Consider the following 16,691-nt stretch of genomic DNA (forward strand, 5'->3'; position numbering starts at 1 on the left):
GAGAATCCCTTCCATCTTTTCTTGGGAGGTAATGGCCCATTGATCCACTGATCTCAGACATGTCTACTGGCTCAGCAAGTGTTCGGATTGGGAGCTGTCACAGTGGCCGGAGTGGACTACTTCAGAGTAACGACGCTACGCAGCTCTGCATTTTATTCTTTTATTGGTGCTGCGTATTTACAGTGCTCAAGTCATTGCTATTTACACGGAGCGATGTTGTCAGTCGGTTTCAGAACCTCCTAATGGCTTTTGGCGCGTCTTTCTCCAACACAAAAGCTTTGGCAGACCCATCCTCTTGCCCCTCCTCTTCCTGCGTAATTCTGGAGTTGGAGGGATGGGTCTTCCCCCCTTGCTTGCCCCTTCCTGTCCCACCTGGGACCCTGGCTCCTCTACCTTGCCTGAGCCTCGGACACGACTTCCTGCTTCCCCACTGGAATCGGAACTCTCCCTGCTTTCCCCTTTGCTCGGGGACGGGCTTGAACTCAGGAGGGGAGGGACTTCGCGATATCCCCTGTCCCTCACATCCACCCCCCTCCCAAGCTCTCCTTCACCCCTCCCCAGGCCCCCCCCATGTGTCGGTGACGACTGGAAGCCTAAGAACTCAGTGCTCTCCGAGCCCGTTGGTGTGAATACCTCCCCCCAGTCCTGCGAGCCCCCCCCTTCCGCCTGGGCGGACGGGAATCCCAAAAAGTCCGTGGCGTCAGAGCTGGTGGGGGTAAAAACGTTCTGCCAATCTGCTCCTTCCTCTGACTGGGTGGATCTCGGTGACACCCATACCTCATCCTCTGGTTCCTCAAACTCCGCTTCCCAGCGCCATGGTGAGCTGCTCTCCCGTGCCTCCTCCTCCTCCCCCTCCCTTTCCATGTGCCAGGGCTTGGGTCTGTGGGGAAAGAGGGCGTGAAATTCTTCCACCAAGAATTCCTCCTGTATCTGAGTGGCTGGGACCCATTCATTCTGGGACGGTGGAGCATCCTCCCATGCCATGAGGTACTCCAGTCCCCCCACCCCCCACCTTGAATCCAGGATGGCCGTGGCCTCATTGAGTTGCTCCCTGCCTTCCCTCTCCCCCCCTCCCTCGGGGGTTTGTTCGCTGTCTCGGAGCCTGCTGCTTTCCCTGTACGGCGACAGCAGCGATCTATGAAACACTGGATGCACCCTCATGTCCTCTGGCAGTGCCAGCCTGTATGCCACCGGGTTTACCTGTTGCGTGACCGTGAAGGGGCCCAGCCTTTTGGGTGCCAGCTTTTTGCACCTCCCTCTGGTGGGAAGGCCCTCCGAGGACAACCACACCTTGTCCCCCACCCTGATGACCTCCCCTTGTCGCCTGTGGCGATCTGCCCCCTTTTTGTACGCTTCCTTGGCCCTCTCCAAGTGTTCTCTGAGCTGCTGGTGCACCGTCTCCAGTTCCTCTGCCCAATCCTCAGCCTGTGGGCCCTCCTCCTCCTCCTCCTCCCTCTCCCTCTCTGGGAAAGATCTGAGGTCGCGCCCGTAATTGGCCTTAAAGGGCGACACCCCTGTGGAGACGTGCACTGCATTGTTGTAGGCAAATTCTGCTAGTGGCAAGCGATCCACCCAGTCCGTTTGCCGCTGGCTGACGTAGCATCTCAGGTACTGCTGCAGAATGGCGTTGACCCTCTCCGCTTGTCCGTTGGTCTGCGGGTGTCTAGCCGTCGACAAGCTGACCTCCACCTGCAGGAGGTTCATGAGCCGCCGCCAGAACCTGGAAACAAATTGGCGGCCACGATCCGAAATAACCCTTAAAGGTAATCCATGCAGTCTGAAAATGTGATCAACAAACAGTTTGGCTGTCTCTTCTGCCGAGACTGCCCTGGCACACGGTATAAAGTGACACATTTTGGACATAAGGTCCACCACCACCAACACTGCAGTCTTACCCCTGGACGAAGGCAGATCTGTGATGAAGTCCATGGACACCACTTCCCACGGCCTGTGTGGTGTGGCTAAGGGCTCCAGCAACCCTGGTGGCGCTGCTCTGACCACCTTCGCCCGCTGGCAGGTGGTACAGCCCCTTACATAGTCTCGAACATCTTCCCGCACCCCTGGCCACCAGAAGTGTCTCATGACTAGGTGAGCGGTTTTGTCCCTTCCAAAATGCCCCGCTGTAGGGTTGTCGTGCATCTGCTTGAGGACCGTACGTCGAAGCTGGGTGGTGGGTAGGTACAGCGCACCCTTGTAGAAAAGCAGCCCTCTGCGTTCTGCAAAGTCTTTTGCCTGCTCCCTCCCCCCTCTCAGTTCTCTGAAGATGCGGTTGGCAAATTCATCCGCTGCCGTCAGTGCTGTGAGTTCTGCCTCGCTCACCACAGCTGCTCCGCAGGACCATGCCGACGGGGGGAAAATGTGCCTTGGGGCTGGTGGCGCCTCCTCCTCCATGTACTCTGGCTTGCGGGAGAGGGCATCCGCCCTGACATTCTGCTCCCCCGGGATGTAGTGGATGGAGAAGTTGAAGTTCGAGAAGAACTCTGCCCACCGTATCTGCCGCTGGTTGAGCACCCTGGCAGTTCTCCAGAACTCCAGGTTCTTGTGGTCTGTGCACACCTGGATGGGGTGCTTCGCGCCCACCAGGAAGTGTCGCCAGTGCTGGAACGCAGCGTAGATCGCAAGAAGTTCCCTATCAAACACTGTGTAGTTGCGTTCAGGCTGTGTCAGCTTCCTGGAGAAGAAGGCACAGGGTCTCCACTCCCTGTTGGCGTCCAGTTGCAACAAAATTGCGCCCACAGCTTTTTCAGAAGCATCTGTCTCAATGCGTAGGGGCGCGTCCTGCACCACATGGAACAGGTTTTGGTCTGAGGCGAACACTCTCTTGAGGCTTTCGAACGCTGCTTGCGCCTCTGGTGTCCACTTGAACTTCTGCTTGCCTCTCAGGCAGTCCGTGATGGGAGCCGTAACGCGAGAGAAGTTCTTGATGAACTTCCTGTAGAAGTTAGCGAAGCCTAGTAGGCGTTGGGCATCTTTGCGCGTCCTGGGGCTGTGCCAGTCCAGGATGGCCTGCACCTTGTCCTTGTCCATCGCCAGCCCCTCGTCTGACAGCTTGTAGCCCAGGAAGTCCACCTCCTTGGTGTGAAACTTGCACTTCTCCAGCTTCACATACAGGTGGTTCTCCTTCAGGCGTTGCAACACCTCTCTGACATCTTTCACATGCTGCACTGGGTCATTCGAGTAGATAAGGATGTCATCTAGGAAGACCAAGCATTTCCTGAAGAGGAGGGACCCCAGGACGTGGTGCATGAAGGCCTGGAAGCATGCTGAGCCCCCTTGCAAACCGAAGGGCATCACCAGATATTCAAAAGAGCCCAGAGGCGTGAACATCGTGGTTTTCCATTCATCTCCTTCCCGGATCCTGATCAAGTTGTACGCCCCCCTTAGGTCCAGCTTGGTGAAAATCTTGCCCCTGCGTGCCGCTGTCAGGAGATCATCCACTCTGGGCATGGGGAAAGCCACGGGCTCTGTCACCGAATTCAGCCGTCTAAAGTCCACCACAAGACGGCGCTGTTGCGTGTCTTTCTTGTCCACCCAGAAGACCGGGCTGCCCCCTGCTGCCTTGCTTTCCCTTATGAACCCCCGCTTGAGGTTCTTGTCGATGAAAGCGCGCAGATCCTCCAGCTCCTGGTCTGACATGGCGTACAGCTTGGCTGGGGGTATCGTCGCCCCTGGCACCAGGTTGATCTGGCAGTCAAAAGGCCTGTGCGGGGGTAGGTGGTCGGACTCCGCTTCGCTGAAGACCTCCTGCAGGTCCCAGTACTGCTTGGGTATTGCCTCACCCCCTTTGATATGCATGGTGGCCACCGTGGCTATCGGAGGCCCCTCCCCTGGTTGGTGCTGCATGCAATGTTCCAGACAAAAGTCTGACCCAAACGTGATGCACCTCTGGTGCCAACTGATGGAGGGGTCGTGGCGCGCCAGCCAGCTCATGCCCAAGACGATGGGGGGGTCTGAGATGGTGGTGACGTTGAACGCCAGTGTCTCTGAGTGCCTTCCCACCGTCATTCTCATGGGGGGGGTTTGATGTGTGACGGCCCCTCCCAGCAGCTCCCTGCCGTCAATGGTTGCTACGTGCAGAGGAAAATCCAACTGCAAAAGCTGGATTTGGTGCTCTTCTGCAAAGCTTCTCGAGAAGAAGTTGGCGGACGCCCCACTGTCAATTAAGGCGAGGACCGTCAGGGGATAGCCATTTGGGAGCGTTAGCGTCACTTCTAGAACCACTCCTGCTCTGGGAGGGGTGGGCTGGCTCTGCACCTCTCTGTGCGGGTGGGCGGGCTGGGGCTGTTGTCTGCTGACTGTGCCTGGCTGCTGCCCCTTGTCTCCTGCAGCCAGGCTTTCCCGTTTCCCTGCTGTGGTGCTGCGTCAGTGGGGGAGGGTACCACCGTTCCCGCCTTTCCTTGCCACTCCCTGCGATGTGGGCAGTCTCTGACGAGATGCTGGGGTGAGTTGCAGAGAAAGCAATTCCCGCCCCTTCCCTCCTTGCGTCTTGGCGCCGCTGGGGTTTGAAAAGCCCGCGCGCGCGCGCTATCAATCTGCATGGGCTCCTGGTCCTGGCTGGCTCCAGGCGTGGCCTGAAAGGGTTGTTGAGGGAGTGGCTTCTCCTGCGACCGTGGGAACCAAGCCCGCTTTGCGCGCGTCGCTTGCTTGTCGTTCCACCGGGATTCCTGCCTCACCCCCACCGCCAGAGCTGCTTTGCTCAGCTGATCCATAGTACTGGGCTTTGGACCTCTCGAGAGTTCATCCTTCACCTCCTCGCTCAAACCCAAGTAAAACGCAGCTTGCATGGGAGGCGAATCCAAAACCCACCCCAGTCTGTGCACCAGCATGGTGAATTTCGCCCAATATGCGCGAACTGTCATATTTCCTTGGCGTAAATTATGCAGTTCCTCCTTAGTCTGGTCCAAATGACTATCGGACGAATACATCGTCCTCAAACCTTCTAGAAATTGTTGGACATTTTTCATGCAAGGATTCTTGGTTGCGATTAATGGTCTTAGCCACTCCCTGGCTGCTCCGGTGAGATGTTCCACAATAAACGCTACTCTGTGCTCATCATCGGGGAACTCATTCTGGTGCAGCTCAAGAGCATACACGATCTCAGTCTCAAAGCCCTGAAACTCCTTCGGGTCTCCATTGAACTTGCTTACAAGGGTCCCTGCTCTCCTTCCTGGCAGCACTTGGACTTGGGGAGCCCCTCCCGCCTTGTTTTTCTCTGCATCCAGCTTGTTTTGGAGGTCTACCGCCACCGCCCTTAAATGCTGCTCTTTTTCCTGGAGCTCTCTCACCTGTTCCGCAAGTTGTAGCCGGTCGTCCTGGACCTTCTTAGTCTCCTCTTTAGCTGCCTTCAATTCTCCCTGCGCCTGCAGCGACAGCTGTTGCAGTTCTAGCTGGGCTTGCTCAGCGATCTGCCGCCACTTCTCCGCCTCGGACACGCTCATCCCGGCAACTCCGAAGTAGCCCAAAAATGATTAGGAGGTTGCTGTCACAGTGGCCGGAGTGGACTACTTCAGAGTAACGACGCTACGCAGCTCTGCATTTTATTCTTTTATTGGTGCTGCGTATTTACAGTGCTCAAGTCATTGCTATTTACACGGAGCGATGTTGTCAGTCGGTTTCAGAACCTCCTAATGGCTTTTGGCGCGTCTTTCTCCAACACAAAAGCTTTGGCAGACCCATCCTCTTGCCCCTCCTCTTCCTGCGTAATTCTGGAGTTGGAGGGATGGGTCTTCCCCCCTTGCTTGCCCCTTCCTGTCCCACCTGGGACCCTGGCTCCTCTACCTTGCCTGAGCCTCGGACACGACTTCCTGCTTCCCCACTGGAATCGGAACTCTCCCTGCTTTCCCCTTTGCTCGGGGACGGGCTTGAACTCAGGAGGGGAGGGACTTCGCGATATCCCCTGTCCCTCACAGGAGCCATAAAAGTACTGATGTGGAACAGAATGTCCCTTTCAGAAACGGAGCACATAACTCCATATATGGAGTCAATAATTAGTGAAGGGTGGAGTCCCTTACAGCATGACCTTTGTCCTGGATATTTCCTGCTCCCTACACTGTTTTCATGATGTTCAGCTTTTATTTGGCTCACTGCGGTGGAGGGATAGGAAGAAGCACCAGCAGAATCTCTGAACCCTCCCATTTTGAGCAATACCGTAAACATCTATATCCCCCACAGGTCTCGTAGAAGCTTAAAAACTAGCAAACTGATTGTGACAGGTGCTTTCGTGGGTTCTGTGTCTCTCCAGATAAACTCCACCTTAGAATCATAGAATCATAGAGTTGGAAGAGACCACAAGGGCCATCCAGTCCAACCCCCTGCCAAGCAGGAAACACCATCAAAGCATTCCTGACAGATGGCTGTCAAGCCTCTGCTTAAAGACCTCCAAAGAAGGAGACTCCACCACACTCCTTGGCAGCAAATTCCACTGCCGAACAGCTCTTACTGTCAGGAAGTTCTTCCTAATGTTTAGGTGGAATTTTCTTTCTTGTAGTTTGAATCCGTTGCTCCGTGTCCGCTTCTCTGGAGCAGCAGAAAACAACCTTTCTCCCTCCTCTATATGACATCCTTTTATATATTTGAACATGGTTATCATATCACCCCTTAACCTTCTCTTCTCCAGGCTAAACATACCCAGCTCCCTAAGCCGTTCCTCATAAGGCATCATTTCCAGGCCTTTGACCATTTTGGTTGCTCTCTTCTGGACACGTTCCAGCTTATCAGTATCCTTCTTGAACTGTGGTGCCCAGAACTGGACACAGTACTCCACAGTACCTTCCATCAGCCTCAGCCAACATGGCCAGTTGCTCAGCTGGAGGGCCACGTTCCCCATCCTGGCACCATAGCCCACCTCATCACAAAGGCACAATAAGAATGTGAGAGCCTTTTGGATCGGGCCAAAGCCCATCTAGTCCATCAACCTGTTCTCACACCAGCCAACGAAATGTGGGGAGCCCACAATCAGGAATCATGGAATCAAAGAACTGTATAGAGTTGGAAGGGACCCTGAGGGTCATCTAGCGCAACCCCCTGCAATGCAGGAATCTTAACTAAATCATGCATGACAGCTGACCAACCACTGCTTAAAAGACCTCCAAGGAAGGAGAGTCCACCACCTTCCAAAGGAGTCCATTCCACTATCAAACAGCTTTTACTGTCAGAATGTTGCTCCTGATGTTTAGTTGGAATCTCATTTCTTGCAACTTGAAGCCCTTGGTTCGAGTCCTGCCCTCCAGAGCAGGAAAAACAAGCTTGCTACATCCACCATGTGACAGCCCTTCAGATATTAGGTGGCTATCAAATATCCTCTCTGTCTCTGCTTTCCCAAGCTAAACATACCCAACTCCTTCAACCGTTCCTCATAAGGGTAGCTTTCCAGAATTGAGTGCAATAGCACACTTTGCACCTGCAATTCCAGTAACTTGTATTCAGGGGTGTGCTGACCCCCACACTGACGGCAGAATAAAGCTACCCTGGCTAGTAGCCATTGATAGCCTTATGCCCCATAAATTTATCACAACAAACCCTTTTTTAAAAGGACCACAATATTTTAATTCGTGTGTTTTTGCTGATAAGGACCTAGATACACTTCTGGAAGCAACTTTATATTATGATAGGCATTCTGTTGTTGTTGTTGTTGTTGTTGTTGTTGTTGTTGTTGTTGTTGTTGTTGTTGTTGTAATTTCGACATTCATCTGGTCCTTGGCATCCTGCAAGCCCTACAGCTTGAGGCTTTCTTTCTCAGGCGTTTCCTTCTGACTCTCCTGAAATGCTGGCCTTTGTTCGAGACGGCTTTTTACCAATGCAAAAACAAAAAACAAAAAACAAATTTCCAAACACACAAAACAAACAAACGCAGCGGGAACAGTTCGCGCCTCACTTCCTGGGGAGCCCTTGTTTCCCCCGCCCCCTCAAAAAAGTGGGGGGGGGAGGAAAGGTTGGGGCAGACGTAATCTTCGGTGGGAAATTCCAGCGCCCATCCCCTCTTCCCCGCGCCTCCGTCCAGGATTTGCCCCCACTGCATTTCCCGAATCCCGCCCGCAGCCTCCCCTGCTTGCTCGCCATTTCTCGCCGCGAACGCAAAGCCTTGCACGGTTGCATCAGCAGCGACCGTCCCAAATTCCATAGTAAAACTCCTTGATCTCTGGGGGTTAGCCAGCAGCCACGTAACTTTACTGGAAGACACCCGAGCCGAGCAGGGAACACCGCCCGGCCGTGCGTGCGTGCGTGCAAAGCAGCAACAGCGGCGGCTGCAGCACAACTCAGCTGCAAAGCGCTCCTCCCACCCGGGAGGCATTCCTGGAAGGGGCGGGCCCGACGGAAGGGAAAGGGAACAGCGTGCGTCTCTCTCTCTCTCCAGCCAGGGGTGGCAGCGGCCTAGCAGCCGCTCAGGGGACGCGACCAAATCCCCGTGTCGGCTCTTAGCAGGGATCCCAGCAGTACGGACGGATTCCGAGCTGTTTACCCTTCTCAAACGGTTTACGCCGCTCAAGACATTTCTGGCGGCGGCTGCAGTTCCGCAGCTCCGCGCCCACTCTGGCAAAGCGCAGCGATCAGGCGTGGATCGTGTGAGCTCGCCTTCGCAAGCGCCTGCGACACGTGTATCGTTTGGTCTGCGTTTCTTTTAAGGTTCTTTGGGCCCGATCCTGTATGTGCTTACTACTCAGAGGTAAGCCCTCCAGAGTTCATCGGGGCTGCTTCTCAGGCAAGTGAACAGGGCTCTTGCAACCGAACGTTTGTTTACTTAGAAGTGAGGCCCACTGTGTCCGATGGGGCTTGTGTACAAGTCTAAACATGTCGATCCTGAAATAAGCTCCTCCCCCCCCCGCATTTCCACGGGACTTCATAGACTTGCGCGATCTCGTGTTATCAAAGTCTAGATTTTCCTCATCGGTCTGTTGGCAAGTGAGGCTTGCAAAGAAATAAACTCGGAATTATTTAGGGTCTACCACGGGCAGTTTAGGGAAACGGGGAGCGTCCAGCAGGTTTAGGGAAAAGCCTGGACGGCTATGGGGATCTTTCAGTTACTTCCTGGGCAGCGCTGCAATTTTAATAGTTGAATGGAATTAGGAGCTCGCTACTTAAAGTAGACCCGGCAAAGCGGGGGAATGCATTATGAGATCGAGTGGCCGCTCTACGACGATTACTGCAAATTGCATTTGGGGCAAAGAAGAACAAGAATAAGCGGGCAAAGGGAGTACCGCGCGGGCGGGGCGGGGCAAATCGACTCGGTACTAAGCTTCCGCCAAGTTGCGCGGCACCATCGATTCTTTTTATCTCCGCCGCGGCTTCTACTCCCCGGCACGCTAAACCTGACATGCCACCCAAGATCGGTAGCACGTACTTGGGAGTGAGCAAACGCCCTTTTGCAAACAATGCGTCTTGATGCAAATCTTCCCCACCCTTCCCTTGCTTTGGGTCGCGGTGCTAAGCGGCCTATGTATTCTGCCACAATAGCGCAAGCCGCCCACACTCGAGTTTTGCACAAGCAGCATTTAAGAAAATCCACCGGCGCCGAGAATAAAGTGTCGGCTTCTCTTCACCTTTCTCTCCCCCCACCCCCCACCATCAGCCGCCCCAATATTATTAGTATTATTATTATTAGCGTTTCGATCCTGTTCCCCTTTAAGCGGAGTTCGGTCTGTTGCAGACGACCAGGGAATCCCTCTCCGAGCGCGTCACTCTAACCAAGGAAACCCGCTCGCGTAGTACAACGCAAATGACCATCTTTGGCAACGGCGACCTGCGACAATGGAACAGACTAAGCCTACGCGCCGGGAGGGGACGGGGGACGTGACACGAGGAGGCCGCGGCCGGGAAATCGAGCCCACCAGGCGAACGGGCCGGGCTGCGGCTCCGCAGAAACGGAAAACGGTGCAAGGAGAGCGGGGAGCCGCCTGGGCTGGGTTTGGCTCCGCGGGGCTGAAAGGACAGCGCGCTCTGGCCCTGTTCTCCCTCCTCCGCCAAGTGGGAGGCTCCGCGTGGCGGGGCGGGGCCAGAAGCCTGCGAGTTTGACGTTTGCGAATCCACATGGTACAGATCTTCAGAGGCAGGCAGATGGAATAATAAGACTGTGGATTTGAACTAATGCCATTGCACTGACTCATTCAGGGAGAGTAAAGGAGCTCCGAGAACAAGGATACTAGAGAGAGAAAGAGAGGGAGGGGGAAAGAAAGATCGCTTTTATGGCCAAGAAGGGCAGCATCAAGGGTTAAGGGATCAATAATTCGGGGGAGTATTTTTAAGCAGCAACAACTAACGATCAGGAGCCTCCGATCCCGGGCTGAGTCATCCATCCAGTCCAGTTGGAGCAGGAAGCTGGCACTTTTCTGAAGGGCTTAATTATACAGGAGGTTTAGATGCTCCTGATTTAAAAACTACAGGGCGACCGGGGCTTTGAAAGCAGTAGGGAGATCTCCACAGGAAGTTGGAAGGAAGGCAAACGAGATACATCAAGCTTTCTCTTCTGTAGAAATAAAAGTCGCCTTTGGAAAACTATTTTTTTATAAGTATATTGTTTTGATTATCGCCTGAGTGGCAATGATTTGCCTCTAGAGCGCGTGCTTTTTTTCCCTTCTGCACTGTATGCGGGAGGTATTTTTTTGGATTTATTTTTTAATTCCCACAGTGCTGTCGCAAGAAACAAAAAACCAGGAAAGGACTTATTTTTCATTGCTTAAAATAGAGAAAAGGGAGGGGGGAGCAACACCCTGCCAGATCCACTTGAGTTCATTTGGAAAATTCTAAGGCAGTAAATAAAAAGATCGGAAGCGAACAAGACAGGGAGGGACTGAGGGAGGAACAAAACAAACAAACAGCGTGCACAGGTTTTTGTTTTTTTTAAGATTTCAAAGTTTATTTCTCACCTCGGACAATGTACCAGGATTTTCCAGGGAACTTTGATACCTCCTCCCGGGGAAGCAGCGGTTCTCCAGGCCACCCGGAAACTTACAACAGCATCACAGCTCAACAGGTAGGGGCGTGGGGGGGACGACACACTTTTTTGTCCACGGAGTGGTCCCTTTCTATGCTTTCCCCTCTTAAATCTCGAAATGCCTCTGAGGGCATTTTACCTGGAAGAGGAGTTAGGTGATCTCAGCATGTTTCCTGTCGCTCTGTGTATACGGAGATCGTAGGTGATTTCGCGCAATCCAGGTCCCTGATACTAGTTGTTCTTCTCCCCGTGTCCTTTCCCCCTTCTCCGTGCGCTTTCCGGTGAGCGAGCGAGCGCCGCCGCCACCTCCTCGGCTCCTAGCTCCTTAACCAAACAGCAAAGTTCACTAACCACACCCCAGTCCACCTCCTGCGAGCGCGCTCCGACCTCTCCCTCAGTCGCAGATCAGGGCGAAGAAGGAGAGGCGGCGGCGCGTCGCCTTTGGCCTCCAGTCCAACAGTCGCCGAGACACCTTAAAAGGAGGCGGAAGCGGCTGCTTGGCGGCGGCGGCGCTGCTGTTGCGAGAGTTTGGGCGGGCGAGCGCAAAGCCGCGCCGGAGCTGGAAGTTTCGAGCTCGCCAGGGCGCCGGAGCCGAGAGGCAGCCTGGGCTGCGACGCGGAGCCGCCGAGGCGGCGATCGGGGCTACAAGTAAGCGCGGGTTTCTCTCGGGGGGAAGAGATCGTAGCTGCTTCTGCAACCCGGTGGTGCCTTTGCTTGAACTGTGCGCTTGGAAGGAAGAAACACCCCGGCGCGCGCGCAACCATTGCTGGACTGAATTGGGGACCGGTCCATACGTGCGGGGGAAACGGGGATGGGAGTGGGAGGACGGAACCCACGGCAGCTCTTAAGTTCCCGGTGAGGGTCTTCTCTCTTGGGTCCTGGCTCTACCCTCTGGGTGTGCCTCTCCTTGGCCCAAAGGGGAGATGGCCTTTTGCCTAGTGGCAGTTTTGGGTAACGCGCAGAGGTATCTGCTCGGGGTGTGTTTCTAAGCACGTCGGGAAGAGAGGTAAAGGGGACACAGGGCAACGGTGTGAGGAGTCGGAGTGCCCCAGACGCGCGCGTCTTCGCCAACAGTGCTCTACGTGCGCATTGGCAGGAGAGCAGCGGGGTGGTGGCCACAAACTTTGCCTCAGTCGGAAATTGGGGGGGGGGGGGAGAGAATACACGCGCACAAAGGGGTAACCGTGAGTAGTTGCCGGAAGTGTGGGCCCGACTTATGCAGGCTGCAATCCTAGACCTCTTTACCTGAGAGGACACTTTATTGAGTCAATGGGGCTGACTTGGGCTTTGCTGTGTGTTGTTAATGTGGACTGAAACTCCTGGTGGAGCGTAAACAGTCTAAAAAGGGACATGTCGGTCTCAACATCGGTTGTGGCTCGCGTGGAAGAAAATCACATTGTCTGGACATGCTGGGGAAATAACTCAGACACCCACCAACCCAAAAATAAAAAGTTATGCTGCAATCCTCAAAACAACCTTCCTTTTTACATTGCTGGAAAGCTTGAAGAAGTGACCCACTTTTGAACAGCAGTTTCCTCCTAGTTCAAATTGACTTTGCTTGGTTTGACTTCTGCCCCAAGACCTCAAGGAAATGTAGTGGCACAATTCACTTTGTAACGACCTTTTCAAAGGTGGTGGGTTTGGATTCCAGGAAGCCTTGTGGGGGATATTTATCTGTAGCCTATCCATTGGTTGATGTGATTCAGATCGGGTAGGCTTGGGAAAATAGAAAAGCTTTTGACTATAGGTGGGGACTCCTGATCACTTGTTGAATATCACCTGAACACATGGCGTGGCTTGCCCAGGCATCCCCAAACTTGGCCCTCCAGATGTTTTGGGACTACAACTCCCATCATCCCTAGCTAATAGGATCGGTTGCCAGGGATGATGGGAATTGTAGTCCTCAAAACGTCTGGAGGGCCCAGTTTGGGGGTGCCTGGCCTTGCCCATGACAGCTGAATGAACTAAATGGTTTGTAATGGACTTTTGAGGAGGGTCAGAAGTGAGAACCCTAATGGAGAAGTAATCACTCTTTCTTTGGCTTTGGTTATACAAGCAGGATGCTGGGATTATGTAAAGTGAGAGAAAGAGTAGCACTTCTGATAACTTTTTGGGTAGATTTGCTTTTAACCTGATGCTCTTTCACTTCCTCCAGCTCCTTATCTCCTTATTCGCAACACATACACATGTGTAGAGATAGCAAATGGAACATGAAAGGAATCTCTCCAATGTTCCTTGGTCACAGTCCCAGTTTTACATATTTATATGCATTCGTGAGAGACAAATGTATTGGAAAGCCAGCTGTTTGGACCCCACACCCTGAAATGGAGTTTTAATCATATTTTGCAGGCTTGGTGGCAGATCAAGGGCATTAAATTAAGAGACATCTTCCGAAGATTGGGCTGCTTGAGAAATGCAAAGAAACAGGTCTAGCCACCAAGCCAGATTTAAATCCACTTTGATTCAGTTGAATGGGTTTGTGAATTAAGCTACAGTGTTTTTGAAAGACCCTCTGTAGAAAACAAGAAAACAAATCTCTGTATTTTTCATTTTAGATCCCTTTCCTGGGAAGGGGTCTAGAAAGATGTGGAAAATTGGTTTCTTTCCAAGTGCTGAAGTTGGGATAGTCTATACGAATTAGATATATTTGTCTAAATGTGCTTTTATTTACTCATTTCTGTTTGCAAAATGAGGGGTAGTTTTTTTTATTGTTTAAGCTGATTTCCCAGAAGACATTGAAAAATGTGTGTGGTAGCAACCAGGATATTTGAGGAAGGTTCTGTAGCCCCATACCAAAAGGAACATTGTATTATCCCCCACTCCCCCATGGCTCCACAGTTCCTTCAGAATGATTTGGCCCTTCTCCCCCTTTCACAAATAAGACTTCAGTTTTCTGAGATGAGTAAATGAAACACTAAGCATGTTATTCACATTGACTAAAAGCACACACTTCTACTTTATTCTCATTGTGATTTCTTTCTCTCTTTTAATAGTAGCAACTTTTTAAAAAGCAAGATCTCTGGAGGCAAATATGTTTTTCCTGGTCTCTGCCAGTGTTCTAAGCTGGCATGGCTGCTGAAATACTTTTCCCCTCTGTTTTTCGAGGTCCTCTTCTCTCTTTCTCTCTCCACCCTCCCAATAATCTTCAGGCTTAAACATGTCAGCATGTTAAAACAAACAAACAAATCTTTTCAGGATTATGAAGAGGCATCAAGATTCTCGAGTAGAAAATAGATAAGCCACAGTTCTTACTACGCTAGTGTAGTCTCCACAGAAATCAGTAGGCCTTCTACCAAGAAATAAGTTTAGGACAAGGATGCAGTAGAGTTGAGTCCAGTAGAGTTTTCCTTCAAATAATACTTGAAGTGTAGCTATTTCAGCAAACTGGCAAACGTACCACGGTCATAAAGGCCACTTTTATAGTTGAGACTGTGGAAAACATATAGCAGTATTTACAATGAAACAACAAATTGGCCTTTGCTAATACAGCAGTATTATACAACCTGATTTCCAGAAATCTGTGCAGCTGTGTTATCACAGTTGCAATCCATAAATCCATCCAATTTGTGTGTCCATTGGATTTGAAGCTACTATACAGTGGTACCTCTGGTTAAGAACTTAATTCGTTCTGGAGGTCTGCTCTTAACCTGAAACTGTTCTTAACCTGAGGTACCACTTTAGCTAATGGAGCCTCCTGCTGCCGCTGCGCCGCTACCATGCAATTTGTGTTCTCATCCTGAAGGAAAGTTCTTAACCCGAGGTACTATTTCTAGGTTAGCGGAGTCTGTAACCTGAAGCGTCTGTAACCCGAGGTACCACTGTATTAGAAATATACCGTATTTTTCCGTGTATAAAACTAGGTTTTTTCCCCTTAAAAATAATGACAAAAATGTGGGGGCGTCTTATACACGGAGGCCATCTCCCCCATTTTCTTAAATCTTAAATCTGAGTCCCCCAAAATAGGGGGCGTCTTATAGACGGAAAAATATGGTACTCAAAATGGTGAAACTGCTATATATGGGTTAGAAGACTGTCCTTGACTGAGCACACAACTTAACTATTGGTTAGTTTTAAGCATGCCACAAATAAAAGGATTGTTTGCAGTGAATAATAAAATGTTATGCCATGTAAATCGCACTGTTTTTATCCAGAAATTGTGACTGCCATTAGTTTACAGCTGCAATGTAAAACCAGTGGAAACCGTCAGGTAAATTCTACTTTATAGAAACTTAATCATTTACTGTTTGGAAGTAAAACAACAACAACAACAACAACAACAACAACAACCCCACCCTTCTTTTCTCTCTCCAGCTTTTGTTCTAGCTTGAATTTCCTTTTCCTTGTCTCAAATTAAATGCCATTTCATGAGCTGTGCCAAACTACAATTAATTCAGTGCTGTGCTGCTGTCGAAGTGCTGGAACCATCTCCTAATAGATTCACAGTAGCCTTCTAATGTAGGCATTTCCATTCAATGTTTTTAATAGCGTCTGTTCGGGAAGGAGATGGAATGCATTTTCGTGTTGGCTCCATCTTCAAGCAAGCTAGGGAGTGATATTGTTGCTTTCCTTTGGTATTCAGACATTCCTTTGCTGCCTGAATGGACCTCGCTGGTATTTATTGTGGAATGGTTTTTGACCTTCAGAATGCAAGTTCTTGCAGGGTCTGCGCAATTTGGCTACATTTTTGGGATAGCTCTTTTGGTACAGCGTCTAGCCTGAAATGATGCTGGAACTTGAAGAATGAGAAATATTTCCTGTTGAAACTGAAATCTGTAAAATCCAGAAGGGTCGTTGTGCCCTCTCTATTTCCCTGTGGGTGCCCCTCCCTCTTTTCTCTCGATCGGTAAAATACCGATCTTTTTAGGTCTTTTTGAAGATGTCTTATGTGCCATCCTAGGCAAAACCTACAGCTTCTCTGAGAGGCGTTGCACAATCTGATCAGTTACACAAACGTACGATATTTCGTAACATGTTTACATTGGCTGCCCTTGCCTCTCTTCCCCCAAGAATGCCTTTCTTACCACTTCTGTAATGTGTGTAAAACCTACTGGCAAAGTGAGGCATAAGACTTTTTTTCACATCAGCTAGCTGTGGAACTTCTTTGTTTTGGGTTATGTGTGCTTTAAACTGTCCTATATAAAACTTTGCAAGTGGTGCCAGTCGGTGACATTCCGCACACATCAAAGACCTTATTTATTTATTTATTTATTTACTTACGAGAAATTACTCTCTCGGTGTCCAGGTCGAAGCCAAAGATGCCTCTTGGGTGCCCTCTGTAGGCTGTTCCACGTAGACAGGTTTACAGAGATGATATACAGTACAATGGAAAGAAATAATTTGCTCACTTACAGTAAATGTGGGGAATCTTGTTTGGGAAAATGGGTAGAGTGAGTTTTCTTTTAAAGGCTTGTCTGTATTGTTCGGCCCAAATGATTGCTTTAATGAGACTGCTGATGAATATGTGTTCATATTCTCAGTCCACCACTTCCCGAGATTAGTATGCCAAGCTCTCCTTCAGTGTTCAGCGCTCTCTGTGAAGCTGCATGTTGTTGTAAATTCTGCTCTTCAGAATTTACTGCATCTCTTGCCTCGCTTCTAAGATGAAGATGACACTGGTCAATTGCTTGGTCAGTTCAACTGGCTGTGTGCACTTAGAACACATTTCACTCTTTGTCCCGGTATCCTTTCATGGTTGTCAAGCCTAAAATATTTGATCAGGCAATTCACCAGCTTCTTTTGGTTTTTATTCATGTGCTCCATTGTG

The 16,691-nt window shown here is 51.0% G+C and overlaps 1 protein-coding gene across 3 annotated transcripts in view; it reads left to right on the top strand.

Annotated features, from left to right (window-relative positions):
- The first annotated feature begins 8,502 nt into the window (after window positions 1-8,502).
- The window catches only part of FOSL2 (FOS like 2, AP-1 transcription factor subunit), a 28,695-nt gene continuing 20,506 nt past the window's right edge, over window positions 8,503-16,691 (top strand). Inside the window, exon 1 of one of the 3 annotated variants that reach the window (XM_035111503.2) lies at window positions 8,503-8,662. Coding sequence is in view for 1 of the 3 variants with exons in the window: in XM_035111501.2 (XP_034967392.1) it covers window positions 10,868-10,966 (99 nt within the window). In the remaining 2 variants the exon portion in view is untranslated. Of the gene's footprint in view, window positions 8,663-10,105; window positions 10,967-11,343; window positions 11,576-16,691 lie in introns of those variants that run through there. The other 2 variants (XM_035111501.2, XM_035111502.2) reach the window with 2 other exon arrangements.

The sequence above is a fragment of the Zootoca vivipara genome, chromosome 3 (assembly GCF_963506605.1).
Source record: "Zootoca vivipara chromosome 3, rZooViv1.1, whole genome shotgun sequence".
Taxonomy (NCBI): domain Eukaryota; kingdom Metazoa; phylum Chordata; class Lepidosauria; order Squamata; family Lacertidae; genus Zootoca; species Zootoca vivipara.